We start from the raw sequence: 27,934 nt of genomic DNA, 5'->3' as shown, positions 1-27,934 counted from the left end.
ACCTTCCGCGAAAATCCGATTTTTCTTGTTTTTTGTGGAATACAGTAGGTCTCTCCGAGTTGAATGTGTACACCTGCACATTAAACTGTTTTGCAGCCCCCATTGTCTGCAGGAGCTAAGCAAAGAAATCCCCCCTCCCCCCTCTGAAAAACGGGTGAATTTTGAATTATCTTTCTGCCTACGTAGGCAGAAACTCACAGACCAGCCCACCTTGGCTCGAGAAACTCCCAGAGGCGGAGCTGAAGCGACGCAACATCACCGCTCATCAGTTAGGAGGTGGGAGGCAGTGAGCGGCAGAGCGGTGGAGGGGCGTCGCAGTGCTCCTAGCCAATCAGAGGAGAGATATTTGCATGCTGTTTGCATGTATGAATATTCATGAGCAAAGCTGGAATCCGGTCATTTTGGACACACCCCTAAAACAGTCCATTAAAAAAGAGCTATACAGAGACACCTGAGCACTTTTTTTTTTTACAAAAACGGCTCACATGTCATTCATTCATACTAGAGACCACAACTAGACATTTTAAAATGAAAGAAAAAATGACGGAAGGTGACCTTTAAAGTATATTCTAATGGCTAATATTTTTTATGTATTTTTTTATTTAGTTGAAGTATTTTGCTGTAACTAAATACTTTTACAGTAATTTTACAGTAACTCATTTAAAGTAGATAAATAATTTTATTTTCAGCTAAATTAGCCATTAGAATATACTTTAAATATTTAAAAATGTAGTATTTTGCTGGAAACTAATAAATTAGATAAAGAAATTAGAGTTTTCTTTTTAAGCAAAACTAGCCATAAGAATTTCCTTTATATATAAATATATTTTTTAAATGTATTTATTTTATACTTGAAGTATTCTAATGGCTAATTTTGGCTAAATATTGAACAAATCAATTTACTTAATTTAAATTCAAATCGGTTTACACCAAATGCTTTAACTAAATAAAATTAATTTCTTTATGTATCATACATTAGTTTACTCTAAAATTGTTTAACTAAATTAAGAAAAATCAAGTTAAACAAATTATGCTCTTAGTATCTTAAAAAATTCATTAATTTTCATTAATTTGAAATACTTAGGTACTTTAAGAAGCTAAATCGTTATTTTGAGAAACGAATACACTTATTTTAAAGACAGCAAAAATAACATCAAATAACAAAAAAAAAAAGATACATTTATTTAATGAGAAAAAAAATGTTGGAAAGCTGGATTTTTATTTTAGGTGGTGGGAATGGGCTCCCATACAATAATGGTTTAGACAATATATTGTCCCAAGAACTGTTCAAAACATTAATTTAAGACCATTATATAATTATACAATAAAGCAATTTAATATTTTTAAAGGAGCACTGAACTGTTAATGATGATGAATATGATCACAGCAGGGTCTGAGCGGTGGATCCAGCTCTCCTCCTGCCCTCTAGCGTTCCTCTCTGAATATATCGATCCGCCGCTCATGAACACATTACAGCAGAGAGCTGCTGCAGGACGAGCTAATGAGACCTGCACCTGCCTTCTGCTGGGTTATGGATTAGTCTGCTATTACTCAAGAGTCAGGAAAACTAATGGAGAAAAAAGAAAAAAAATATCAGGCCGGATACAAAAAGACCTGATTTCAAATCAAACCACTGATTTAGTCCTAACAGATTTACGCCTAAAGCATCTAAACCAGCTTACACACAATCCAGCTTACACACAATCCAGTAGGTTAAAAAGATGTCTTAAATCCCTGGTTTAGCAAAAGTGTGAATATCCATAATGTATTTCTGACAATCCAAGGCATAAAAATAAATATATATATATATATTTTTATATGTGAAATCAGTATATTTCATACAGTTGCTTATTATGGTTACCAATCTTTTTTTTGCGTAGGAAAAATCCTCCCATACAATTTTATTTGTAATACTTTTTAAGGAAACACTCAGAAATGAAACAGGTCTTTTGTTTGTGTGAAATAAAGCAACATTTATTTATGTAACATTGCAGGAATTACATACTGTAGGGGGAAATCCTAATAAACAAAATCTTCAATATGATTCATAACCTCTAATTCATCTTTCATTGTCAAATTTATATTATTTATCCTCCTTCATGTGAGGGACAGAACCGCGGGTATTTAGTCAGTCAGTCGTTCGATCGGTTTGTATTCATCCTTTGGTTTTAATAGTGATTTTCTCACATCATTAGAGAGGCAGTCGGTCACCTCAGTTACCTCACGGCTGCGAGAGTTCCTCTCAGGTGAATACAACACATACAGTGTGAAAAAGCATCTCTATCTTAGCAAATAAACATAACCACACTGCGGGGATCTCCCGTTCCCTCAGGTTCTGTTGTATTTGCTGTAGGCCTTGTGGGTGTTGGGTCAAGAAAAGACTAAACCAATGTAATCAATCATTTAATCAATAACTTGAGCTCTAACTGTGTACAACATTGTTGGATCACAGAGTACACTGCAGGAAAGAAACCAAGACTAATTCAATCAATTATAAGAGGAAGAATTCTTATTAAAAATAAAATGATAAAGATGAGAACATGAGGAAGGCATGTTGTAAATGTGTTGGATGATTTTTATTAAATTTTTCAACATAAGAAATCCTCTAAACTTGAATTTACGGAAGTCTGTGGTGAGCTTAGACAGCCCAAAAACTGACAAAATAATAAACTATCCATGAAAATAATGAAAGCAGCTCTATGTTCTATTCAGCAAACAAGCAGGTAACCAAAATGACCTAGATATTGGAACATTCTGGATGTTATCATTGATTGTTAAAAATCCTGCGAATGCATTTTTTGTTTTACATCAGGCAACAAAAATGGGAGTTACTGATGAAACTGATGCACACAGTAAGGTACGGGTCAACTCCAGTCCAGCGGTGTAAGGCTGTGTTCAGACTGCAGACAAATCGGATTAATTTCTCAAATTAGAAATGCTGTTATTTGCAAGTGATAAGATCAGATTTGCTTGCCTGGACATCACAAATCTCTCTGTATGAGATTCTGTGTAAATGATGAGGGAAAAAATATATATATATAATTTGAGCATCCAGAGCATCCACACTGAATCTCATCTGTACAAATTCACTTGTGTACACATTTAAAAATACATCCAAATGCGTCAAATCGGATTTTATGCTGTATAAAAAAAAAATCTTTTTGGATACAATCTAGAAAGACCAAACTTACAGTTGTGTGGTTCCTGACTGTTCAGATTATCAAAAACTAATATGAATACAATCCTAAATCTGATCATGCTCACATTTCAAATAACCTCCAAATGTGGCTTCAGTCCAATTATTAGCAAAAATCTGATTTAGAGTGGTTTCTGGCTATCCTGACACAATCTAACATTCCCCAAAACCTGAGTGTGTGGTTCCTTGCTGTTTAGACCATCACAATTTAATCTGGATCAGTCTAGATTTGGCTAAAATCAGATTGTGTGTGGTTCCTAGCTGTTCAGACCAGCACAAATCAATCCAGATGCAATCTAATAATACAAAAATGGATTCAATATAGTTTTTGACTGTCCAGACAATCAATCAATATGGATACAATCTAATAAAACAAATTGATTTAATGAGTATTTTTTTCAATCCAGTTACAATCTAAAAATGCCCCACAAAACATATGTGGGCTGGCAGTCTGACCACAGTCTTTCTTAGACTGATGGCAAAAAATAGTTAATTCAAATAGATGTGATGATAATGGAAAAAAAAACAGCAAGGCATGAACATTCCTGGTTTCAGTAGGATGACAAGGCGACCATCAAAGAATGCTGCTTTAACCAATCAAAGCTTTAAATAAGCACAAAAAAACAAAACTGCAAAATATGAAGATTTTGAAGACTGGATTCTATCTACTAGTTGAAAGTGGATAAACAAGGTGTACCTCATTCTGAATAAAGACTGTACAAACTAAATAAATGCAGATAATATGGTGCTAACACAAATCGATAAAGACAGCAGATGAGTGGGAAAGGAAAATAAACGTCAAAAATATCAAACGAACAGAAAGTAATGATTAAAACTACAACTGCTAATCACAAAACAAGAAGAGGGACAGTTAATAATAAGGAGGCACATACATACACACACCTCCGCAGCAGAACACTACTGTCTATGCACACTGGCATCCAAGTTAAGCAAGAGACAAGAGCAATGCAGCCTCTTTATCAGTCTGCTCGTGGGAAACACAGACAGACACAAACAGAGAGAATCTCACCTGTCTGCCCTTTCACCGCCTCTTTCCACAGCCAAAACAGCCACTGCCACTGCGATTCTGGGCCTTTTCACCCGCCTGCACACACACTTTCCTTCAGCATTTCGCTCAGAGTGGGTCAAATTCACAAACGTGGCTCTAACGGAAGTAGTTCAGTCCGTGAACTTAACTCTCAAAAGTCTTTTGGGATTTTGTAAAAAGCAAAGCAAAGTAGGAGGGGTGACTTAAGAAGGGGAAGAAATTAATAAAAATAAAACAAATATAGTTTACTTTTTTTTCCCTACTGTGGTGGAAGCATACTGATTTTTGGCACAGTACTGAAGTCCTAAAAGCAGAGCATGACCATTATCTAAGACTAGCCAAGATTAGCAACTGCTGTAACTTTTGGACTTAGGCTAGAGTAGGGCTGGACGATATAGTTAAAAATGTATATCACAACGTATCTAAATTTCTGTTGTTGAAACCATATAATTCTGAAATTTCTATGAACAAACGAAAAGCCACAGAAAAACATCCACAACTGATGTACCTACTTTACTTTGGACAAATTAATTTCACTGTTACTGAAACATTTTATATTGCGATATATTTATTGATATTTAATAATTGTCCAGCCCTAAGCTAGAGATATACTTTCTCACGTTTGTCCAATCAGAAAGTCTGTTGGTGTTGCAAATGTAACTGCTAACTGGGGGCTTCCACTTCAGGCCACTAGAGGCTTCACTTGCTACAGTGGCAACTTCACCTCACACAGCCACTTCAATGCTGCTGAGTGCTGAGTGACTGCACTGCCCCCTATAGTTTCTGTGTGTACTGCACCTCACAGTCACATTGCGTTACATGTAGATTACAGCACCTGTTATTATAGATCTTTATTCTTAAGACTTCAACTTCCAATAAATAAACGCATCAGATCTTTCTCAACACCATATTCTTGACTGACTCTCCTTGAGATTCTTGTACTCTATATGTAGCAAGCGCATGAGAGTTTTCAGGTAATGTGCGGGAATCTGTGGCGGCTTTATGATGCCCTGCTTTTATCTATTTTGTTTTTATTTATGCGAGTTTGGTTTTGTTTTTTTTTTCTCATGGACCTTTTCTAGTGATTGCATGACCCCATCATAATGAGGAAATCAACAAAGCCAGCAGGTTAACAGATGCTGTTCTACAACATCACGTCCAACGAAAAAACTAAACAAAACTTAATTTAAAATGAAAAGGAAAAAGCTTTTCCAATTTTGCTCTCCAGATACCATACAAAAATTTCGCCTTTGTTTCTTATTATAAAAAATAAAGAAGGAAAGAAAAAAGAAAAAAATAATAATAATTATCCCAAAGCCATTTGTTTAGACTCCTCCCCCTTTCTTTCTCAGTTTGTTGTGAACCACCCAGCGCAGACAGAGCCTCGCAACAGAGAGCTGCAAGCAAGCGACATCTCTCCCCGGCTCTCCACCGATTCCTCTAACTCGAACCTCTACTCCACTCCAGCCTTGAGCCGGAAAACTTTCCTCAAAGTTGAGTTGCATCCTTCCTCAGACACTCTTAGCACCGTTTAATTTTCCAGAGATGAGAGCACCCGTCACCACCACCACTAACACGACAAAAAGAAATAAAAAAAAGAAAAAGAAAGAAAAACTTAAAAAGAAAAATAATAATAATAAAAAAAAAAAGCACACAACCCTCCTGTCGCTTTTCCCCATTCTCCCATTCTCTTAAAAAGATGTTCGGTGGCAGTACCTGAATGTCAGATCTCAACTTTGAAGGGAAAATTTTCCCCCAGAATCAGCTGCTTGAAAGCGTTTTTTATAGAGATTTTTATGTTTTTGAAAGACGTCACCCCCTCCTTCAGCTTGTGGAGACGACAGAGCAAGCTTGGTATTTTTTTGCAGGTAGTTTTAAGAGAACTTCGTCTTCTCTCCGTCTCGGGTGGCAGAGCGAGGTCTGCGGCCGCCGGCTGCAGCCTGGCAGCGAGAGAGAGGAGGCAGGGGAGGGGCCCCCCTGCTCCCCAGGAGGGGCCTCTGACTTTGCGGAGTTGCAGATCGAAGATCTCGTTTGTTTTCCCTTCCACATCGTCTCCTCCTTCCCTCCTACGCTGCGTCTCCTCCTCTCTCCTCCTTCCCCAGCCTTAGCGAGTGGTGAGGTCGTTTTTCCCCCTCCACTCACTCACTCCCTCGTTCTCTCTTCCTGTCCTGCTTTTCTCCCTCTTTTTTCACTCGTGTGATTGGTTTGATTCTCTCCTGTTGCTCTCACACCATGGTGCTTCAGTTGTAACAGTGGAAAACGGGCATCCATGTTTGTTCTTTTTTAATATTTACCCAGATTTAAAATGCTGATGAACTAAGCTCAGCATAGGCCTAGCTCCCGTTCCAACAACCTGAGGACACAAACAAAGAGCGCCGTCAATATTACTGCTTACCGCCCTGAACATAGCCTCAAAATAGGGCTGTGCGATACAGTAAAAAGCACATCAAAAGATTAAGAATTTTCTTAAGATACACAACATTTTTCACAATACGTAATATGTGATTGTAGACAGAATGCATCAGTTGCAGCAAAAAATTCTGCAGCACATCCAAATAAACAGCACTAATTTCACTCTCTGTTACAGGAAGTACAGCAGTGTCAGTGTTTTTAAGCACTGGTAAAAGCCTATGTATGGTTACACGTGTGTCAAAGACCCTTTAAATAAACTGGAAAGTACTCTATAGCACTCTGTCCTCTATTTTAACTCATATACTGAACATCCTGGATGCATCAGAGGACAGTTTGTGATGGTGAAAAAATGTATTGGTTAATGTTTAAGATAAAAAACAGCTTATTTTAAAAAGGCATGCTTTGGTTCCTAAAGATCGGTTCCAACACATTAAGCGAACAATTAAGCAAGGAAGCAACAAAACATACAATTATGCAAACCACTTGGATCTTCAGGGCTAGAGATCACTGCCACAATGAATCATTTATAGGTTTCATGGGTCCTAATATGGTACCCTGGGGGACTCCACTAAAGAGATCTGCTAAATCACTTGATCAGGCCTTGGTTACTATTTTATAAGACAATAACTAGTTTTATAAGACAATACATTGTCCCAGAAATCAACATTATTTCCATTTTAAGACTATAAACAGTAAACATACCTGCTTATTTACATTAATAGGCTTACCTTAAAAGGTAAACACAATAGGCAATATCCAGGTGAGCACAAATTACAGAGCTCCTTGACAAATACTGTATGATAACTTAACCCAACATTTAACGCCTTCACCTGTGTGCATAATAATTCACAACAGCCTCTAAATTAAATAATAAGCTTTAGTGCAATTGGCTAAAACAACGATTTTGAGTTGCACCTACACTCTAGTACTGAGAGAGTCCAGTCACTCCTCCATGTTGGTAAGCCCGTTCACCCTGATAAGTGGAATCCTGGGACAGCGCCACATCCATCTGAGACTTGAACTCATCACCAAGGTAGCTGTCCTGTTGGGAAAAAGGGGAGGGGGGTATTAATTCTCCATCTGACATAATCTGCACAGAACTGCACTGTGGCGCTTAAAGTGGAAACAACAGAAAATCACTTCTTATCCAGCATTAAAAATAGTCTGAACATGATTCCTGAATCGTATTGGCTAAATTAGAGAAATATCAAGCTATCGTGTATTTTGGCTGAAAATTGGCAGAAACTGTTACATAGCCAATCGATTTTTTAATCTCCAATTATTTCTCTACTGTAAAAGTAGAAGACAGAAGCATGCAGCAGGCTTAATCACTGCAATAATGTCCCAACAGGTCCATCAGTCCATCAGCGTCCACGTACCTGAGAGAGTTCAGGCTGGGACAGGCCTGGCTGGCTCATCTGTGAGGGCTGGCTCATGGTGATGTAGCCCTGGGTTAGGGGGCCCTGGGAGAAGGGCTGAGACACCAGATCCTGGCTTGCCTGGCTGTTTGCCATGTTGGCCTGTCCACTGCCATGGTTTCCCACGCCACGGTTCCTTTGGCGACCTCCACGTCCACCCGTCTTACCCTTTGGCGCTCCACGGCCTGAAAACAGTCAAAACAGAGAATGTGACTAAACAAATAGAATAACAATAATAAAAAAAAAAATCTAGTGCTGTCAATCTGGACATAACTAATTAGTTTTTTCCATATTTATCATTTTACTAAGTCCTCCTACAATTCTCTTTTTTTTTTTTTACAGAGACTTTTATTTACACTGTAAACCCATATGTTGTTTGACCTCAAATTATTTAAATCTGTTTTACATAAAATTGGATATTTCTAAATAATACTCAACTATTTTGAGTTAGTTGAACATTTGTGGGCACAAATACATTCAAACTGAGATCTTTGAGTTGAAACAACTTATAATAACTGAGTTTAGTCTGTTGCAATTGGCAGCTTCTTTTCTATTGGCTTCTGTCACAAACTATTTGCATACTGTGTGTGTCCAACAGTTTCTGACTAACACTCACCATCAGTGTGTAGTGATTCCCCCTGGGCTACCATAGAAATAAATCAACTTACCCTTTAGTTGTAATAACCTGATGTTTTAATTCATGCTAACTCAAGTTTTTATTCTCCATTACTTAAAAGATTTGAGCAAACAGGCTGCCTTAAAAAATAAATGTTAAGTAAACTCAACTTATCCGGTCTTACAGTATAACAAAAATAAAAAGTTAAATCTAGTTCCCCTTCAGTTGTAATAACTTAAGTTTTCATTACCAATTGCTTACCTTTTGTAAGGAAACCAGTTTCCTCAAATTTTTAAAGTAAATTCAACTTATCTGGGCTTACAGTGTAGCTACTGCTGACTTCAGAAAATAAATTACCTAAACAACATCCCTCCTTCTTTTGCAATTATTTTTTTATTTTTATTTTATTGATTGACAGGTATACTAAAACCCACACACATATACACAAAATGTGAGGATACATGTTAAATATAGACATTTACTGCAAGTGTTGGAAAACAGTTACTATTTGTGATGTTCTAAATATAATAAATTAAGGAAAAAAACATTTAATTCTCCCTTTAAGTTTTAATGTACCAGATTGCTTTATTAAACAATTTTTAAAAACGTGTGTTGAACAACTTATTTAGATATAAAAAATAATTGATAATAATTGAATTTGACCAGGTGTGTCTAATAAATATTTTCATAAGAATGAGGCTAGTATAGGAATGGGGAGCTGAGGAGCTGTCTAACCTGCAGCAGGGCCGTTCACCTGCCCCAGATAGCTTGGAGGGGGCATGGGAGGCATGACCAGGTTGAAGGGAATAGGGATGTTCATGGAGGCCATGGGGTTCGGCCCGGCGCCGATCATCCCAATCTGGTCGTGTGTCTGGAAGTACATGTTAGATGGACGTCCTGCAAAATTAAAAAGAAAAAAAAAAATACAATTATTTTTAGTTAGAGATGCACATTCTGGCTCAATTTGATTTGTGAAGTGAATTTGAACCATCACTCTCTTACCAGTGTTGCTGCGATCATACACAGATCCGGGTATCATGGCCTCCCTGGCATCGTACATGGCAGTGCTCATGAACCGAGCTCCCTGAAACACAAATATAAGTATTGGTTAAATAGTTTCTAATTAAAACAGAGGCAACAATAACATTCTGAACATTTAAAAAAGCATGTCTTATTATATGTGCCTTATTATGTCTCATTATATATAAGCTATACTAATGAACTTCCTGTCATGGTGCAACTGGGCGTACGTGTGTAAGCCTGTAAATGACACTCACAGGGTTGATGGTGTTGACCAGCTTGCGAGGTTTGCTGAACTGCATAAGACTTTCTCTCAGGTTGTTCAGAGGTCCCTCCACCAGAACCTTCTGCTCCTTGTAGTAGTTCAGCAGGTGGTTCCACAGCGGCTGCTTGGACAGAGCTTTAGGATTTCCCACAATGATCACGCCGTACCTGATATCACAAACACAAACATATTTACTGTCTTAAATGTCTTATTTCATGTTTTTCTCATTAACTGGGCAGAAAAGAACGTCAGGTTTTCAGCTCTTTCTCATGAATATTTGTGCAAACATGCAAAGCTCTGCAGTGGGCGGCTGCAAGCCAAAGTGGGCGAGGCCATGAATTCTGATTTATGAGTTGACATCAGTCTGAGGGCTTTTCCTGATTTACCTGTTTTTCTGTCTATTTTATTAGGTAATGCAGACAATAGTGGTAGAACAACAGTGGCACAGGCAGCGTGCATATACAACTTGGAGTGACCTACTGTATTTCAAAAAGAGCAAGTACTAAATGCTTTCTAGCGAAATGACACCTTTAAAATCAGTCAGTCAACAGAAAAAATCATTAAGGGACAGTTTTTGTGCTAAGCCTTGTGAATTAATAAACTGTAAATGGTTGAAACTACATTACATAACGTCTTGTCTGAAACTCAAACATGTAGAACTGTTTTTACACTGCAAATGAACCAAATCATGGCTTTGTTGATCCAGATCAAGTTGGCTGTCTTTGTCCGGATTAACTGAGCCATGATTTGGTTCAATTGATCTGGACTGTGGTTTGTGCTAACTTTCACACCTGCAACAAAGTTTGGACAAAAAGACCAGATGAATAAAAGGTAGTTGAAGTCTGAACATGTTCAAGCTTGAAAATGAGCAGGGTTAGATTTAAACTACTATTATAAATGATGGTTACTGTTTTACAGCAAACATTAATTTAATTTAATAAAGTTTGTTGCTCCTGGATTCTAAACTCAGATTTAAACTTGGATTAGGGAACCTTTAACTACTTTCTGGGCTCCTTTTGGGCCCATCTAAGGACACTGAATTATGGGTAGTGTAGTTTAAGTTCCAATTTGATCTGCTGAACCAGAATAAAAGTCTTGATCAATGATGTTTTTCAATTCCTAATCAATAAGCCATTTCATTATAGTTACCTGAAAAAAACATATGAAAATCATATTTTATTATACTGTAAAATTAGTTTGTTGCTGCTTCACAGAAAACAGAAGCCACTCAACACTCAAAACTGCTTTACTGCAGTGCTGCTGCTGCTTTAAGAGAGAACACAACTTTGCTCCTCCATGACTCTAGACTGATGTTTAGGGATCAAATTTGAACTAATAACGTAATCTCCAATTTATATATATATATATATGTATATATATATATATATATATATATATATATATATATATATATATATATATATATACATACATATATATATATATATAGAGAGAGAGAGAGAGAGAGAGAGAGAGAGAGAGAGCCTTGGTCTAAAAAGGCATAATATTTGATTGTTCTAATAAGGACAATTATGCAATGATCACTAACAATTTTAATAAAATCCTATCCACAAAACAAGAAAAAAATCTCACGAAACACAAGCATGAATAAGTAATGTGTTACCTGGCCCTGGTGAGGGCCACGTTAAGACGACGTGGGTCGTTGAGGAAGCCAATGCCCTGGTGCTCGTTGGCCCTGACGCAGGACAGGATGATGAAGTCCTTCTCTCGGCCCTGGAACGCATCCACGCTGGCTATCTCCACCTCCTAGACAAACACAAGACAAATGGGATGCAGTCAGTCAGTCAGTCAACGCTAATCCCAACATACAGTTTCTGCCCAGCATTAATTTGCACACTTTGCAGCATACATCTGTTCGCCATGTATTAGATCACAGAATTATTAGCAAACAGATACTGAGTTCTGTTCTCACAGTATAACCAAAGGTGTAGTGGATAATGGTGTTTAAATCAAGACCATCAAGCATCAAAATAACTAGAATTCTCTGCAGCCAAATTAAGGTTGTTTTCAAGTATGATTCAATTTAAATGAACTGAACTCTTAGTTGACCTTTATCTTCAGAATGTACAAGGTAAATGAACACTAAAGGGAACTTTCTGGATTATTTGCATTGAGCTTTGAGGGCCAAAATGATTGAGATAAACAATATTTTAATAATTTTAATTTTATATGCCAATACAGTAGCATAATAATAAATGTACACATTACTATTGAAGAGAAATGGATTTTTGATTATTAAAAATATATCAGAAAACAGAAACCACTATATAAAAGATTTATTTTTAATGATTTTTACATTTTATCTTAAAAAAAAAAAAGTCAACATACAAGTATGATTAAGGTTATGTCTGACAAGTGGGAAATACTGTAACTGTTACAGGCCTAAACTAATAAAAAAATGGGCATCAAAATGTCCTTGGACACCTTTCTAGACTCCCTCAGGCCCTAGGAAATTAATAATATACACCAATATCCAATTTCATGTTGAATCAAAGGAGAAATGTGTTAAAAAGCAATGTCAGTTTTGTCCTTATATCATGCAGGTTTACTGTAAATACTACTATAAATGGATACAGTGACGATACTGTAAACATTTATGTAGGCAGCACGAAACTGAAGCTGTACCTGGTAGAGTTTGGTGTGCAGAGAGCCGCTGAACTGCATGTACTGCACCAGGTAGGAACGCTGACCCTCGTACGGTGTGATGATTCCAATTTGGTCAGGTTTGGCTCCAGCCTTGAGCAAACGAGTGGTGATCTTCTCCACATTAGCAGCTTCAGTCCTGCACACAGATAGACACATCAGTACTAATGCTAATGCAAAATTATACAGTTTTGATAATTATTTAACCAATTAACTCTAAAATGGTCTAAACAACGCAGACATTAAAACAATGATTGATAAACCTGTTAAGGTAGGAGGTGCCTGAGCTCGCAATCTCCTCCTGGCCCTGCGTCACATAGAAGAACATGGGCTTGTCTGGCTGAGGCCACTGGAAATCAAAGCCCTTCTTGATGCGGTCAGCTAAAGCAAATAGAGACAAAACATTTTATAGAAAACCAACTGTACTAAAATGTACTTAAACTCCAGACACAACCTAAAATTAAAGCACATGCTCACATACCGGCAGTGACTCCGTTCTGGAGGGATCCCTCATAGAAGATGTTGGAGGGGAAGGCACTGAGCGCAGGGTGCATACGGTACTGCACCTGGAGACGGATGGGCCTGATGCCCAGAACCACCAGCCTCTCGAACAGCGACTGAGACAGGCCTGCTTTAGCCGCCTTTTTACACATCACCACTGGACCCAACTGACAATGGTCTCCCACCAGGATCAGCTGATAGAGAAAGAGATTAAATGCAGCTTTATTACTCACACGTCAGCCAAGTTTACATTTAGTTAAGCTCTCCTTTAAACTTTGATCAAATATTTTAGCAAATATTATAAGCTATGTAAGTCCAGCATAGAGGTAAGATCATAAAACCCTAATTAATCAGAGATACCTAGGCCTTTCATGATACATATGTATTGTGCATTAAAAACAGTGGTTTTATGATAATGATAATTACGTTTTATACAGCTCTGGAAAAAAATAACAAACCACTTAATAATGAGTTTAATTATAAAAAAATAAATAAACTGGAATATAATCAAGAGGAAGATGGATGATCACAAGCCATCAAACCAAACTGAACTGCTTGAATTTTTGCACCAGGAGTAAAGGCATTAAGTTATCCAAAAGCAGTGTGTAAGACTAGTGGAGGAGAACATGATGCCAAGATACATGAAAACTGTCATTAAAAACCAGGGTTATTCCACCAAATATTGATTTCTGAACTCTTAAAACTTTATGAATATGAACTTGTTTTCTTTGCATTATTTGAGGTCTGAAAGCTCTGCATCTTTTTTTTTGTTATTTCAGACATTTCTTATTTTCTGCAAATTAATGCTCTAAATGACAATTATTTGGAATTTGGGAGAAATGTTGTCCGTAGTTAATAGAATAAAACAAAAATGTTAATTTTACTCAAAAATAGCTATAAACAGCAAAATCAGATGATATTTAAAACATCCTACAAATACAGCTCTGATACAGCTCCGAAAAAAAAAGTTTGTAGTAAAAGACTGTAGTTTGTATTACGTTACTAGCAATAAGTTGTCTTAAAGTGACAATATTTATTGAAATTATTTTGGGAATATTATATAAATCCAAACATTCAAAAGGTCTACTTATATGAATCAATTGTTGGCTTGAAAGTACAATGAAAATGTCCAGTCACTACAGGAAATCATATTTGATCTACACTTAATCTGTAAAATCAAAACAAGACATTTACTTTGATCTAGGAGGGAACGCCATTTAAAGCTGTCCCTACATCATCAAGTCAACATTAGTGAAACCAGGTTGAGAGTAGTACCTGCTTGGCTCCCAGCACTACAGGCACCATGCACTCTGGTTCAGTGGCCTGGGTGCTCTCATCAATCAGGATGGAGCGGAACTGCATCTTAGCCAGACGAGGATCACCTGCACCCACACAGGTACAGCAGATCACATCCGCGTTCTGAAAGAGAGAGAGAGAGAGAGAGAGAGAGAGAGAGAGAGAGAGAGCAAGAGTTATCAAGTAAGATCTTAATTTAGGAATAGAAAAAACACAGTGTTTCTATTGTGTATTGTCTAAGAAAACTGCTAACAAAGGAAAAATATCTTGGTCACTACCACCTGATTCCAGTTCAATGTACTGCAATAAGAATATTAGATTGAAGAAAAAAAATACCATGAGCAGCTCTCTTTCAGCCGTGCGTTTCAGAGCTCTGTAGCGTTTCTCATCTGAAGAGGACAGCTCTCCAGTCTCATCCTTCAGCTGCTGCAGCTTCTGCAACTCTGGCATACTGCACTCATACAAATACATCAGGTTATTAATTTGAAGATGTCCACATGACCTTGTGAAGTTTACAGACAGGCTTGTATCAAATCAAATCAAATCAAATTTATTTGTATAGCGCTTTTTACAACTGGTGTTGGCACAAAGCAGCTTTACAGAAACATGATTACAGGACAAAGAATCAGGCAAAACATTAAACATAGAATATACATAATACAGAACCCCCAGTGAGCGCGGAGGCAAGGAAAAACTCCCTCAGAGCTGCAGGAGGAGGAAGAAACCTTGGGAGGACCAAGACTCACATTAAAGGGGGGACCATCCTACCACTGGTCAAATGGCTTTTAAATTAATTTTAAAAAGTCTTTCATACATCCACATAGGTTTTATACATTCAGGTGTATAGCAGCTCCACTAATGGCTTATAGAGTAAGATGGATGATGAGCAGCTGATCTGTGGTGGTGGATGGAGAAGAGCTGACTTCAGAAACTTCCAGTCTGGCCAGACAGAGGACATGAGAGCCTGAGGGTCCAACATCCCTCGGTATCGGGTCAGACAGTAGTCTATAATATTTGATTATAGTAGTCTATATATAAGATTGTAGTCTATAATATTTGAATAGTGATAGCAAAAAACACTGCTATTTGAACATAGTACTTCTCATTAACATTACAGGGGTCTGTATTTAAAAGCTTTTGGGCTGCTATTAAAAAGAATAGTCCTCAACAGTGTCTCAACAACCAAAGCAATTTCTCCAAAATTGTTTTTTTTTTTATAAAGAGAGAAAAAGAGTAAAAAGTAGACGCTTTACAGAAAATATCTCTCATATTTTTCTATGTTTTGTTTTTACCTGTCCATGTTGCGGATCTGGTTGTGCAGGGCAAGGAAAGACACAGGAGAGTCGATAGCCTCTCGACTCTTAGCGCAGAGACGCACCACCTTCAGCCCTGTCTGATGGATCTTCTCGGTCAGCTGATCCACAGCAATGTTACTGGGAGCACACACCAGCACTGGTCTGTAACATGAAGAAAAAGAACCGACAGAATTAATATACTAAAGACGGGCTGTACAATATGACCGAAAGATAAATAAAAAATATATATATTTATTAATTTTAGCTGACAATATTAATTTTAATATAATCAATTAAAAAAAAAACTTTTCCCAAGTCATTTAATGTGTCCTGTAAGGACTGTCAGTCTGTGACAGATAAATGATGCATATACTTATTATTAATTAGGTATGGGCGATATGGCTCTAAAATAATAGGATAAAATTTCATGGTATTTTTGTGATAACGATACTCTTGGCAATATGACAAAACACTGAGTTAAAAAAATATTTCAAGAACACACTAGGGCAACAAAAGGAAAATTAAATTTTATTACTGCATACGATTTGATTTGGCAACCCCCTAACTGAGATACTGAATAATACAAGTATTGTATCAGATTTGTAACAGAAGTCAATGATCCCAAATGTCATGATACTAATACTGCACTCCAAATATCTTCATATATTCAGGATTAAAGTAAAATCAATTATACTGGACAGATGTAATCTGTGTCTAATAGATATATAATGGAAAATTAGAATAGGGTGATTTTTTTTGGCACTAAAAACAGCAAAAACGTAGTACCCTGATGTGATAATTAGGGGTGGGTGATATGGCACAATATTTCTTAGCACAATAATATTATTCACGATGTTGAAAAATGTTAAATTCAGCCAACCAGCCACACCCAAAACCTCACATCTCTGAGATAAATTATCTATATAGGGGCTGATCTCTTTTAGAGCAGTTTTACTATCTGTCCAGGTGCAAGTTTTATTTTCTGTTTCAGTAACTGATACGTTTCACTGTGTACTCCACAAATAGACACCTTTCAAGTGTCACATTTACTGCTTGGTTAGTGAAGTGTTACCTTGGTTTGAAGCTTAGAAACCTGAACAGTACCAGAGAACAAGTGAGTAACAGAATCAGAGTCAAAGGTCACACTGAGAACAGTTTAGTCTTACCCGTTGCCCTGTCTGGCCAGGTGGTAAACAATGGTTGCTGAGGTGACAGTCTTGCCAGTACCTGGAGGCCCCTGGATCAGACTGAGGGGACGCTGCAGCACAGTCTTCACAGCATACACCTGAAAAAGACACATTAACATTTCTAGCTTTTCCTTCACAGCTATTTTCACTCTGTAGTCAACCTCATCATTAACACCAATAACCATCATACATCAAATTATAGTTTACTAACTGCTCAAAATCAGACAGGTTTCATCATATTCATTGCATTCACTCTCCATTAATCTTAATGCTACTCCACAGCAGGTTTTATGTTTGTTTCACAAATTCTACACTGTTCACTTTAGACATTACTTCGTTTAATTTTGCCTTTTAAAAAAAAATAAAAAATCACCATATTGTTTCACGCCGCAGAATTTATGTGAAAATGTATATGTTCACTACTTTAGATGCTAACTGCATTTCACTGGCTTTTACTTTGTAAGAATTAAAGTACTGACCAAAGAGTGACTGGCTTACCTCACTTCACTCAATAGCATGATTGTCATAAGCAACTTACAAATCAGGGTGTCTCTCTCCAAACGTGTGGAGAAAACTCTCCCCAAATGTGTGGAGGGAAACTATTTGGCATAATTAATTCAATAGTTCTTCTGTGAAGACGTGTATTCAACAACCATCACAATCAGAGGGATCTGGCCTAGACATGAAGATGTCATAATTTAATCAAGAGTCAGCTGCGCTCCTCTCAGTAATACACATTTGTTACCACATCCTTAACAGAAGGAGCTTAGATAGAAAGGGGTATTTTTCAAATGTATATACGGTAGAGTTGGGTGAATAATTAAGAAAACTTAAGAAAGCTAAAAAAACAAATAAAAATAAAATAAAAATCTGCTCTTATAATAACATTTAACAACACGGCAAAAAAATGATTTATGTAATTTATTTTATAGGTTATTTTGAGACGTGACTCCCTATTTAAAAAGCAACAGAAGTTGTTCATTTGTTGGGGTTCATTTGTATAATTTCTAACATATTTAGAGTGTTTTTACTCTTTTTCTCTCTCACAATGTAAATCCTTTACAGCTTCAAAAACGTGTATTATGCAAATTAGGCGTTGACGTCATTTAGCAACTTCTAGCAACTTTTAGGAGGAAAAAATCTATTAAATCGAAAATCGGATTTTGGCCATATCGCCCAGCTCTAATATATGGCGCGTTCTTGAGCTGCTGGTTGTTCAGTCCAGCTCTGCTGAACCAGAGTAACATTAATGTATCTCACAACTGCTTCCTGTAATAAAGACTGATCATTTTACATCAAGTTCGAAGAGACGTCCTTTTTCTTACAACTTTCACAGTGACAATGAGGCTGAGACTATTCTAAAGACATTTTCTTCAAAATCAGTCCCTAAAATAATCTTGACTTCACAGAATCGAGCAAAAAACGAAAATAAGCTTATCAGATAGTGATAAGCAAAAGTACCAAATGCATGGCAATTAGAATTGGTTACACTGGCCAAGTAAAATATTACTGGTACTATTTGCAGTAGGTCAAATGCTAAATATAAATTTAAAAATAGCCAATTAAATGAACTGCATCATATTTGATTCTATAAAAATACTGTCATTATTTTATTCCACTGAGTGTGTTCTAGATGAATGGTGATAACCAATGTGCACTTCTACTCACCTGTGAGTGGTTAAGGTCAGGCAGGCCTTGGGCAGTGAAGCGCTTGGGCAGCTGGCACTTAATGATCACATCCTCCACCTCATGACCAAGCAGCTTGTGATAGATGTAGCCGGACACTGAGGTCTCGTCCACAGCAAATGTTTTCAGGGCACTCTGCATGCTTTAAAGTCAACAGAAATATAAGCACGGTTAACAAAACATTGCACAAAGCCAAACAGCTCTTGCTCCAAAACTGCTACTAACCGGTCAAAGGAAGTGGATTTCCAGACAAAATCCACCTGGAAGTTGTGGGGCACCTCCACAGGAGCTCCAGCACTGCTCCTCAGTTCAATGGCAATCTCATCTCCATAGTCTGGGAAGAACTATTTAAGGAAAACTTGCAAATGTGTTTGCCTATTAAAACTAAATGTGCTCAACATTTAGGCTGTAATGAGGAGTTTCTCAATTTGTTGCCTGGTTCCAAATGATTTGTTTTTTATTCATTTCAACAGATGGCAGCTGGGAGCACTAATGGGGGCTCTTAGGAAATATAAATAGATCACAAGGCCTAATAATCCATGTTCCACTGCAATTACAGCATCTTTGTACTACACACTGCAATGGAAGGATACTGTCAGGGACCTTGATGACGTGCCCAATCCCCTTCCAGAGAGGAGCCATGTCTCCCTTATAGCGCAGGCAGATCTCGTCCCCCTGCATCAGGCGCATGTCTGTGACAAATATCTGATAAATTAGTGTTACAAAAAAAACGGCTTAATTGTGTGTAAAACGTCTGTTTTTGTTTTTATATCCATCACATACACATACAGTGATACAGCACAGATTCACCATTTACAAGAACCCATTCACACAAACACAAAATGACACATTCGCACGCGCTCTCGCACACAAAAACACACACACACACACACACACACACACAGGTGGACGTGTCCGTGCATACATCGACGAGGGATGCATGGGGCACGGAGTTGGGGATGGGATGGATATGAACCACTGGTAGACACAGAGGATGATGAAAGTAAATATTACCACCTGAATCCGTCTTGGGAAGTGTGAAATAAGCAATCCTCTTTTTATTCAGTCCCAAGTCCCACCTGACAGTTATATTGTCTTGGGTCTGAAATAATAAACAAAAGAAATATAAGAAATGATTATTTTTTAAATATTACAGACTGTTACAAATTGTTCTACTTTTCTCAGAACAACACACAGTATGTGGAGCATATTGTTAGTTGTGGTATTATGAAAGAAACTAATCATAAGTTATTCAAGCCCACCTGGGACTCTTTGAGCTTCTTGTCATAGTCTGCCTCCAGTTTTACAAGTGGGCCGAAGATGTTCTGGTACTGGTAGGCGTCCTCATAGCGCAGAAGCACATGCTGAGGCTCCTCGTCCACACCGGGTTTCTCCAAATCTTCAAGCGTCGCTGTAGGGTTTTCCTACAAATTCAGAATAAATATGATTTTGAATAAAAAGAAAAAATCTATCAATCATTTTGATATGAACAGCTCTGATCAAGAGCTCAGCACCTTTAAACTAGAATCAAGAAATCCATTCAAGGTTCTCCCTCATGAAGCCACCTAGGAGTATAAGTCATGAGTGAGCATCAAGGCAAAATGAACTACTTTGAAGAATCTAAAGTATAAACCTTTTAAAAGAATAAAAGTTTCGGTTAACTATGTAATTGGACGCTTTACTTTTTTTTTAGTTTTGATGTATTCCATATTAATCTACAATGTAGAAAATAATAATAAAAAAAAAAAATCTATGAGAACGGGTGTACCCAAGCGTTTGCCTGATACTCTACGTTGGAGAAACGCAAATAAAAAAAAACAAGAAAAGCCTGGTAGCAGCAGCCTCTGTGTTCCCATACCTTCCAGAGTTCCTCCAGTTTGTTGATCTGCTGAGCAGTGATCTGACGTGCCCTCAGCTGCTCCTGCTCAGACGGGATCTTCACCAGCCAGGACAGAAAGCAGCGGTCCTGGATCAGAGGCTGCCACTGGGAGCTGTCCCAGTTAATGTCCTTCAGACTGCTCTGACTGGCACACGGCTGCCTAAACACCCAAACAAAACACCCATGTGAGTGATTATCACTTCAGTTGATAGCTCAAAGACAGTTTGTCCATTTTAAAAGAGTTGTTTGTGTAAGGGTGCAGAGGCCTGATACTAGGGGTGAGAATCACAGGTCATCTCACAATACGATATTGTCACGATAATGTGATTCTGAGATACTCAAATTATCGTAAGACAACTTTCTGCGACACTTTGCAGCATCGGTGTTACTGAAGAAATAACCAAATACTAGGGATTATGGATTTATTGGTGTCAGTTTCACAGAATTAATCAACCAATATTCTTCAGTGCAGGTTTACCCTATTCATTTGATCAGCGCCACCATGAGGAGTAATAAAGCATTAAGTTCAAACTAGGGGGCAAGACTTAGGGAGTTTAGAGCGCTTGTGTTGCAATAAAAATATCCATGTTTGATGCCTTGTATTGATACAATACGATATCCAAGCAATATAATAGAGTATTCTAGGCATCATAGGGAAGTAGAGTATTTGGCTGAAACCCATTTCTTTTTTTGTATCCCAACCTTTTGTTTTTGAGTGTAACCCTTACCATTAGTTACAAGAGTAAGGGGTGATATCCCCTCTTGAACTGGGACAACCCTTCAAGAACCCTATACAGACTATATATTATATATATATATATATATATATATATATATATATATATATATATATATATATATATATATATATATATTAGTGGCACACTTATGTTTAGCAAACTAGATGCTGGTTATGTAGTAAGCTTTAGGTGGTAAGTGATGCAGCTATTAATTATGATTGTCCATTCATTAATTTCTTTGTAATGGTAAGCTAAAATTAGCTGCAGCCTCTGCCAGCTGTTGCACCATTTAAGGTGGAACTTAAAAGTTAGCTAGCTAGCTATTATGACAAACTACTAGTGATATTTTATTCTTGCTATGAAGAAAATGGTCATATAACTATGGCAATATAACTTTAATAATAGTTAATAATAATAAACTATGGCAATATAGTGGTTATCATTTTTTTTTTTTTACAAGGAGAATATTAAAATGTGTTGGTTTCTTTGGTTGCTTGCGCCACCATCTTGCCAGTGATTCTCATAACCTTCTGTTTTGAGTGATCAGTTTGAAGGGTCAGATACTGCAGTTGTAGTATCAATATCTAATATGAAAATCATGTCGTGCCAACCATAGTTTTAAAGTAAACCGCTTCCATGCATGCTCTTTCTATTGTTTCTCCCATCAAAAGAACAAAACCCCAAACATTACAACAAACTATTACATATTAGAATTGCCAGCATACAGCCAGCTGTGAAAAGGTAAAAAGAGGATAAGAAGGACTTCACCTGCAAAGGAGCACCACAACAGAATCAGCCTTGGCTGGGATGAAGCCCAAGAGAAAGACATTACGACAGCCACAGTTGTAACACTCCAGCACAGTCTCCCCCAGGGGACCATCTTTATGCAGAGTCACCTCCTTACATTTGGCCCTCACCAAATGATTGACAATGTGGCTGTGAAAACAGAACAACAGTAAATAAACAGGAAGTAAGCAATATTATTATTTTTTTTTACTTAATGACTGATATGCATAACAAACTAAAAGAAAATGTAACTTAATCTCACCTGCCAGATGTGTTGCCACGTCCATTGCAGAACCACTTCTTGCTGGTGTTGCAGTAAACCACACAGGCAGGATCATGGATCCCACAATAACTTTGAGGGGAAAAAAAAGTTTAACAATTACAACTGACTCTTAAACCACTGTGAGTAAAGGTGCCCAAACCTTTATTACTTTCTATTTAGGAACCAGTTTCACTTAATTCTTATTTGAATCGTATAATTGATGAAGCTCCTCAACCACAAAACTATCACTTTCAGACATCAATTTAATTTAAAAAAGACAAGCGAGTTTTTAATAACTAAGTTTACCACATGCCACCTCATGAATTTTTGTTCACTCCTTCTTCTAAGAAACACTTTTCAAGGTAGAGTATGAGTCAACATTCAACCACCCAGATCAAAGTAAACTCTTCTATAGAATCCGCTTTCACTTTACGATTTAAAACTTGTTTAAATTTTCCTTATACCACAGTCAGTTCTGATCTAACACTGTGACTGGCTGAGAGGCATGCTAAAATACATCCGAAATAATAGTTCAATTATAGTAACAGGGGTAATGTTACACATAGGTAGGTAAGCTACCTGCAGGCATGCACAGGAAGATCCTTGGTGTAGTAGGTGTCCTCCTCATCCTCCTCAAAATTTAGTTCAGCCAGAAGTTGACTGGTCTTCACAACAGCATCCTCTCCGTTCTGTAAAACTCCATCAGGTCCGTTCACCTTTACACACACAGACAGAAAAATAAGCTAACTGCTAAACCAACCCCTTAAACGGAGAAAACATTTCAGTAAAGCTGCTTAAAGAAGTAGCAAGGTAAACCAGCCCTTGTGTCACTATTCATGAAATAATATATCACTAATAGTCATTATTCTTTTGGATAAACATCATTCATTTCTAAAAGTGAAACAAATTCAGATCCTCTCTTTTACATTAAATGGAAAAACAATTTTACATCATTAACTGGAAAGCTGTTTTTGGCACCCAAATACATACAATTACATACAATTACATACGTACAGCAGTACCAATGCCAATCAAAAGTTGGCAGGTTACTTATTTTCTACACTGTAGATTAATATTAAATACCTGATAACACCTGAGGGATACATATGGATTTATGTAGTAAAAAAAAAAAAAGAAGAAGTATGTCTGGGCTTTTATAGGATATTTTTTTTTAAATAAATAAATAAATAAATAAGGTATGATATGGTGTAGAAAGATTCGATGAGCTGCTCACTGAATTTATCTGATTACATTTTTAATTTGGCATCAACGTTTAGAAGTGAGTCTGGGCTCTTATGGGTTAAAAGGTGCCTTATTTTTGTTCTACACAGGTAAAGCTGGGAAACAACTGATAGTTTAACTAGAATAATAACTAAAGGTATATTGGAAAGCCAGTTCAGTCACTGTGGTAAAGAGTCTAAATTTCTCCCCTGTAGGCTTGGTTTGCTGGTTAGTTTGGTTAGCAAGCTTAGCTTTGTCAGCTGTTGTGGTGCTAACTTCTGTCAAGCTGAGTGCTTAGCCGAAAAGCTAACCAATAGTTAACCTACAGTTTAAACCAAAATAACAATAAATAGATGCTATTAAAGGGGACATGAAACATTTCAGTTTGTACAAGTTTTCTAAGGGATTAAATATAATGGAATTTATTTGGGGGGAATTTTTTATATAAAATGTTTACACACTAAATTATAATATATTTATGTTTGTTACGTTTGAGCTAGGGCGCCGCCATGTTGCCCGTGCAGCACTGGTGACGTCACGAGGTTGGTTGGTTTAAGATCCCAGGCATATAGCTAGAGGAAAAGAGCGTATTGTTTGTCGAGATTATGGATGAAGACGAAGCTGAACTAGGCTAACATGGAGCATTTGCTCAGAGATCTTTCCTGTATAAACCTGAGCAGAACTTTTCAGATGCTTTTCTGAGAGCGAGACGTTTTGGGAGTGTTTATTCTCTCTCTACGTGGAGCCGTGCAGAACCCTGCAGCACGTCCACAGCAGGTACTGCCATCCAGTTAACCAGCTAGTTTATATACATTTAGCTATTTAACATGCAAAGTCCAGAGTTCATTAAGACTGAATGAAACGAACATGATTTAAGTGGATATTGAAACACCAAGGCGCTGTTTGGTTGATAAACCGTTCAGTTTAGAAGTTAGAATGCTTACTGGGTACTTAGCTTCATCTAGTTAGTGTTAGCTAGTTAGCTAGCGTTGGCTAGCTAGAATAAGATAGCTAGCTAAGTAGCTAACGCTAGCTATGTTATCTTTAAATTGTCATTTTATCTAGATTTTCGGCAACGGTACCTCTCGCTGCTCTGCTGGGTGGGCGTGTTGTTTGGCTGGTGCGGCTCACAGCTGCTGCTCTCATAGTAACGTTACCCATTCAGACGGTCTGTACATCTCAGCTGATCAGAGGAAAAATAAAAAACGGAGGAAAAAAGCCTCGGACTGCAGCTTATTTATCCGGCGCTAATGCTCCTGACTCAAACCCCTCTCCTTCACATAGTCCTGGTCTAGAAAGTGCTCGCCACTAACCCCTAGCGTTGCAGATAACCGGAGGATTCTCACGATTCAGCGCTGCGAGGGTATGAAAGTGAAAGTAAATATTTCTCATTCCTCACCCTATTAAATTTCACTACTCCCAATATTACTACACACAGGGGCAATACAAAAGTGCCCCCCCGCTCTGCATTGAGTTTTGGTTTGGATTTTATTATTTATTGAGGAGCTAAATTACGGTATTCTCATAGATTATAGTAGTGAGGCGTGCGAGAACCAACCTCGTGACGTCACTTTCAGCGCTGGGACAAGATGGCGCTGCCCTTACTTAAAAAAATGACATTTAGATTGCTTATTATTTTAATTCCGCTTCACTGACAACTGTTAAACTTCTAAAATTTGTTAGAGTGAAAATACATCTTGTGAATTAAACTAAATACTTGAAGTGTTTCATGTCCCCTTTAAACCTAGCTAGAGAAATATTTAGAAATTCTCTCCTATAGACTTGGTAGGTTTGCTGGCTGGCTAACTTATAGCTAATGTAGCTTTGCCACCTCCTTAGCCACTTTAAAAAATTAAAACATTTGTGTTGAATGATATGCATTGCAGTCTTTAAAATTATAAAATGTACATAAATAAAAATAAAATAAATAAATGTTGCATGTTAGTTTTTTTTAAATATGCATTTCAATATTCAGTATCCGGTAAACTGGACATTTGTAAATAAAGGCATGAAATCTGCAAAATTATCAACTAAAATGAGATTCAAGGAAAAAACATAGTCCATTAACACTACATTAACCATCTATGGCATAATTTTCGGTTATTGCACCTTTCCATGCCATACAATACCTTATGTATTTTTAATATAATGTTACATAGCATATCTATGTTCAAAACAATGATGTGTACAAGGGGTTTCTAACTATGTATATGTGCAGGAACATGTACATTTGGCTGTTAGTATTCTTACATTTTTCTTGTAAACTTACTAAAAATATTGTTTTCTTCTGCAGTTAGACCACTTTTGTTAATCATGTTAAAGCAGTGGTTTTCTTTCATCTCTGCTCCTGAAAACCTCTTCCTACTACCCTGCATTTTGGGTGCTTTCTTTATCTAAAACACCCGATTCAAATTACAAGCGTGTTATAAAGTCAAAATTTAAATTTGAGTTTGCTATATCGACAGTGACTGACAAGCTTCCAAATATTATATTTTTTCCTCCCCCAAAAAATATATAATTCTTCTTTTTCGACACTCAAATACATACAATTAGCTACATAAATACAGTAATAGTAAAAAGTCTGGTAAAAATTCAATATTTTTCTTAATTTATTTATTATTAATATTAAGATTAACACTAAAAGGCATTAAAATAAAAGGGAAAACATAAGACATTATTTTAAGAAATAGAATAAATAAAACTTAAATTTTCCAGTAGAGTGCTGGACATATGTAATACATTGTAAATTAGATTAATATTAAAAGACATGAAAAAAGAATTTAACTACTTGACTAAATTTAATTTGGCATCAATATTGAGAAGTGGGTCTGGGATGTTATGGGTTAAAATGAGTAATGGTTGTTTACTTATGTTCTGCAGGAGTAAACATGAGAAAGAATGCTTTAAATTAATTTTAAGTGTAAATTGAAATTATATTGGAGCGAGGAGTTCCTAGTTTGTTACCTGTAGCCTAGGGTGGTTTGTTAGTTAGCTATCTAGGCTAGCTAGCTTAGCATGGCTTTGCCAGCGGTTGTGGCGTTAGCTAACGTTGGCTAACTTTTGCCAAAAGCTGACTGCTTAGCCAAACCAGCCAAAAAGCTAGCTGTTAGCTGAAAGTTAGAGCGTTGATATGCAGTTTAAACCTAAATAACAGGAATAAATAGATGATATTTTGTATTAGTCCAGCTAGTAGTGTTTAGAATATAGTGTTACGCTAAAGTATATCTTAGCTAGGTAACTATGTTTACAGCTCTGGAAAAAATAAGCGACCACTTAAACACCTCTGGAATAAGTTAATCAAGAAGAAGATGGATGATCACAACCCATAAAACCAAGCTGAACTGCTTGAATTTTTGCATTAGGAATTATCCAAAAGCAGTGTGTACGACTGGTGGAGGGAACATGCCAAGATGCATAAAAACTGAGATTAAAAACCAGGGTTATTCCACCAAATATTGATTTCTGAACTCTTAAAACTTTACTAATATGAACTGGTTTTCTTTGCATATTTTTGTTATTTCAGCCATTTCTCATTTTCTGCAAATAAATGCTCTAAATGACAATATTTTTACTTGGAATTTGGGAGAAATATCGTCCGTAGTTTATAGAATAACAACATTTTTCATTTTACTAAATATTATGCCAATAAATAGCAAAACTCAGAGAAACTGATTCACAAACTGAAGTGGTATTTTTTTTCCAGAGCTGTAATAAATGTCAGCGAGGCTAAAAGCGCGTTAGCTAGCTAAGCTAAGCTAACGTAGGTAGCTAGGTTACGCCATTATTAACACGGGCACGGTTAGCTAGGCTAGGTTAGCCAACTAGCCTGGATGCTAACGAAGCTAAGCTAAGCTAAAGCGCTATTTTTTAACACGCAGAAAATAAACAAGCCCGCTAGCTAGGTTAGCTAACAGGTTAGCTTAGCGTTAATTCCGCTAGCCAGCTCCGTTTTCCCCCCACGCCAACTCCACCTCGCGGTCTAATATTCCACCAAACGCAGAGGAATGGGAGTTAGAGACCTGGTTGTCCAGCTGGCTCTGGGTCTGGCCCTGTGTCTGGGTCTGGCTCGGCAGGGTAAAGTCGGTGAACTCGAACTCCGAGCCCTGGGTATCGGCTCCCAGCAGCTCCGCTTCCTCCGTGTCCAGGAAGGTGAGAGTCTGCGAGCTCGGCCCGTACGCCTCTACGCTCATATTCTCCTGTATTCGTATCGTGACCGGCGGCGTCTGTCTTCCAAACCGACCCCCTCCGAGACCAGCGCGCTGAAAAACGTGCAGAAACGCAGCCCGAGTCCGTGCGCGGAGCCCGTTTTCCGTTAAACTCGGAGCAGAACGACGTTTCTCAAATGAAAGCACACTCGCTCCAACTCCCACTCGAAACGGCGACGTAAGCACCAAGCAGCGCACGAGCTGCTGGCGTAGAGCGCAGGGCGGGCGCGTGACGTC

The 27,934-nt window shown here is 37.5% G+C and overlaps 1 protein-coding gene across 2 annotated transcripts; it reads right to left on the bottom strand.

Annotated features, from left to right (window-relative positions):
- Positions 1 to 1,947: 1,947 nt before the first annotated feature.
- Positions 1,948 to 27,874, bottom strand: upf1 (UPF1 RNA helicase and ATPase). Of its 2 annotated transcripts, none has more exons than XM_022678828.2 (24): positions 27,512 to 27,874; positions 22,851 to 22,987; positions 22,272 to 22,361; positions 21,992 to 22,159; positions 20,463 to 20,643; positions 19,867 to 20,028; positions 19,619 to 19,706; positions 19,198 to 19,296; positions 18,830 to 18,938; positions 18,587 to 18,746; positions 16,898 to 17,016; positions 15,729 to 15,893; positions 14,773 to 14,887; positions 14,416 to 14,559; positions 13,121 to 13,334; positions 12,903 to 13,020; positions 12,622 to 12,778; positions 11,600 to 11,742; positions 9,968 to 10,142; positions 9,693 to 9,774; positions 9,426 to 9,587; positions 8,036 to 8,259; positions 7,576 to 7,698; positions 1,948 to 6,597 (listed from the first exon to the last, which is right to left on the bottom strand). In XM_022678828.2, exons 1-23 carry the CDS (start codon positions 27,680 to 27,682, stop codon positions 7,579 to 7,581), a joined length of 3,303 nt encoding a protein of 1,100 aa, XP_022534549.1. In that variant the 5' UTR covers positions 27,683 to 27,874; the 3' UTR covers positions 1,948 to 6,597; positions 7,576 to 7,578. The 2 variants fall into 2 exon arrangements, with proteins under 2 accessions (XP_022534549.1, XP_022534550.1); XM_022678829.2 differs by having other exon boundaries at positions 19,622 to 19,706.
- Positions 27,875 to 27,934: the final 60 nt, after the last annotated feature.

This window comes from Astyanax mexicanus, chromosome 4 (genome assembly GCF_023375975.1).
Source record: "Astyanax mexicanus isolate ESR-SI-001 chromosome 4, AstMex3_surface, whole genome shotgun sequence".
In the NCBI taxonomy this organism is placed as follows: Eukaryota; Metazoa; Chordata; class Actinopteri; order Characiformes; family Acestrorhamphidae; genus Astyanax; species Astyanax mexicanus.
Note: the sequence above shows the minus strand (reverse complement) of the source record. Positions and strands in the feature narration are given on the sequence as shown.

Bases quoted from the DNA above. Each gene is read 5' to 3' on its own strand.
- upf1 (XM_022678828.2), bottom strand. From the start codon at position 27,682: ATGAGCGTAGAGGCGTACGGGCCGAGCTCGCAGACTCTCACCTTCCTG. The intron at 22,362-22,850 runs GTAGCTTACCTA...TTCCCCTCAAAG, and splicing joins CTTCCTGTGCATGCCTGCAG to TTATTGTGGGATCCATGATC. The intron at 11,743-12,621 runs GTACAGCTTCAG...GTGTTTGTCTAG, and splicing joins TGCACACCAAACTCTACCAG to GAGGTGGAGATAGCCAGCGT.